This window comes from Carcharhinus amblyrhynchos, chromosome 5 (genome assembly GCF_965287045.1).
Source record: "Carcharhinus amblyrhynchos chromosome 5, sCarAmb.v2.hapA, whole genome shotgun sequence".
NCBI classification, from domain to species: domain Eukaryota; kingdom Metazoa; phylum Chordata; class Chondrichthyes; order Carcharhiniformes; family Carcharhinidae; genus Carcharhinus; species Carcharhinus amblyrhynchos.
In genome coordinates, this window is record NC_137328.1 from 94889015 (window position 1) to 94892003 (window position 2989).

A 2989-nucleotide genomic window follows, 5' to 3' on the forward strand; every position below is an offset into this window, starting at 1 on the left:
CAGGCAAGATGTGGGTATGCCGGCGTTGGACTGGTCAGACTTTTTACCGGGCAGGCAACACAGCCATCTGGATTCTCGCTGTTTGCTGCAGAGAATAGTGTCATAATATCGAGGATGTTATCCAGAGGAGAAGAAGGTCTCACCACTTTTTTTCTCAGTCGTGTTCAAATGGAGTTCTATAATTTTGCTCAAAATAAAAACTTTATTTCCAAACTTGCAAGTTTGGCAGATGTAACCGGGGGTGGTAAAGAACTATTAACATTTGCAACATGTAGTGTTGTAATGTGATGTGAGTTGTGCATCTTAATGAAATGTTTTTCTTTTACCATTGCAGTGCGACTGAGCGTCAGATTTAGAAACTTGTAATCAGTTGCTGATCCCTGGGAGACGAACAACACCATGGAAGTGCGCACAGATGGTAGCTCCCTATTAAAAGCTGTCTACCTGAGCAGATTGCGCCTCACCAGATTATTGCTTGAAGGTGGGGCTTACATCAATGAAAGCAATGAGCGAGGTGAAACTCCTCTAATGATTGCCTGCAAGACAAAACATGTGGACCAACAAAGCATTAGCAAAGTGAAAATGGTGAAATATCTTCTGGAAAATCATGCTGACCCTAATATTCAGGACAAATCCGGAAAGACAGCTTTAATGCATGCATGCAGGGAGCGGGCAGGTGCTGAGGTCATAGAATTGCTGCTGAAAAGTGGAGCTGACCCAAGTCTGGAAGATCATTCAGGTGGTTCTGCTTTGGTTTATTCCGTAAATTCAGATGACAAGGAAACCCTTAAAGTTCTGCTGGATGCCTGCAAAGCTAGAGGAAAAGAAGTAATTATCATCACAATGGACAAATCGCCCTCTGGGAGGCAGACAACCAAGCAGTATCTCAATGTTCCGCCTTCTCCAGATGTTGAAGATCGGTATTCACCATTCCCTTGCACCTCACCTTCAGATATCGAGCTTAAAACATCATCCCCTCCCCTGGCAAACAATACAGTGAAAGAGAAACAGGTGTTTAGCTTCAGAGATCCAGCTCAGCTCTTTACTGACAAAGGTTCCTCTGAGCCAGCTTCTCCAACACGCAAGTCCAGCCAGCCACAACCTGGGGCCAGTTTTGCCCAGCTGCAGAGGTTGCACTCTGAACCTTGGTTGGCCATTCCCCCTTCACTCTCCTCTCAGCACAAAACATCTTCATTTCATGAAGATGTGCAGAACCTGACCACAGAAGAAGACCTCTCCCTGAAAATCAATGGCCTAACTCTACCCAAGCGACTCTTCACCAGGCATCAAAGTATTGATGTAAAAGACACCGTCGCTTTATTAAAAACATTAGGTCAAGCATCAGCTTTAACTGCAGCGAGGAAATTTTCCTGTGATGAAGTACAATCCCAACCTCTTCAGTCTGGCCTCTGTCGTAACAACACAGTTCCTGTGGACCAGGATCCAGATTCAGTACAATCGATGTCTGTGTCAAGCTTACAGAGCATTGTCCAGAAAAGAAACTTGGGCATTGATCACTATAACTCTGACTCCCAACTCACAATCTGCCCAAAACAAACGGTAACTGATGAAAGCAAAGTCTTGCTGGAGCGTAAAAAAATGGCCTCTTCCCCGATCACTGCGCTGACCAGTTCTAAAGAGTCTCTGGACAATTTGCCAACTGGCTCTCTGAATGCTGCAGGCAAGAAACCTGCTGGGATCCTGGAGAGGCGAGGTTCAGGGACACTGCTCTTAGACCACATTTCTCAAACAAGGCCCGGCTACCTACCGCCTTTAAATATAAATCCCCATCGTCCAATTCCTGACATTGGAGCCAACAGCAAAGGGCCTGTGTCACTTTCCAGTGCTGCAAAGCCTCTAATACCAGCAGCTCCAAACAGTCAAAAGCGGGCGGACATAAAAAGCAAAAAGATGTTGTTCAGGAGACATTCAGTCCAGGTAGAGCAAATGAAACAACTGGCAAACTTTGAGGAAATATTTGGACAGTGAAGGCCTTTCATTTTGAATAATTGATGGCAGACCAAGGGTTATAGTCAGATTTTGGAAAGGAAGACATCAGTCCACACAGCTTTTCTGATGAATTAAAGTACAACATTTTGTTTTCTCCTCATTCATTTTGTGATGAAAATTTTCCTTTGGGTTTCCCAAGGAGGTTTGACGCTCCATAACAGCAAAGAACACTTTCCAGCCTTGGAGTGGACACAAGCTAATGAATCAATTAATTGAATCACAGCCACAGATCACAAAGCTCACTTCACCCAGAAGACCATTTTCATATTTTGAAAGACTACACTACTCGGTAAACCACTGGAGTGATCAGAAGCTGAAACAAAGTTAAAGGATTTTCCAGCCCTTCCCACCAGCAGGATTTTCCGGTTTTGCTGAAGGTGACCACCCGCGGTGAGCTCTCAGGTGATGGAAAGGGTGAGCCATGCAAAATGCTTGATATGACCAGAAGATTCTGCCAGTGTCCAATGGTGAACTGCCTCCGCCACTGGAAAACACACCGCAGGGGGGCTGGAAAATATCAGGAGTGGTCTTGATCTAGCCACATCCAATGGGACTAGCTGCTTGTTACATTCTGTTCCTCTGTATGATTGTGACCATTTCCTATGGTGATAGAGAATTGTTTAGTGTACAGTAGTTACCCATAGTTACTTGAATAACCTCTCAACTAAAGTACTTGTGTAGATTCACATTCTTTCCATTTTATGTCTTACTAATTATATTCACTTATGTATCCAATCAACTTTATTGAATATTGATAAAAGGAAGACATAATAGAGCGAAGAAATGTCAACAGCAAATTAAATTTTAAAAAATATGTAACATTATTTAAGTGTTCTAAATGGTGTTGCCATGGGATCCCCTCTAGGCCCAGCTCCTGCTAATATGGGTTTTGGCTTCACAAGAAATGTGTTGTTGATGGAATGACTCCCTAATCTCTTGTCCTTTGCATATTTCTGCTATTTGGATGATATGTTTGCTA

The 2989-nt window shown here is 43.5% G+C and overlaps 1 protein-coding gene across 1 annotated transcript; it reads left to right on the forward strand.

Annotated features, from left to right (window-relative positions):
• Positions 1-396: 396 nt before the first annotated feature.
• On the forward strand, positions 397-1989 carry ankrd34bb (ankyrin repeat domain 34Bb). Its single transcript, XM_080189718.1, has one exon. It carries the CDS (start codon positions 400-402, stop codon positions 1987-1989), a length of 1590 nt encoding a protein of 529 aa, XP_080045844.1. The 5' UTR covers positions 397-399.
• Positions 1990-2989: the final 1000 nt, after the last annotated feature.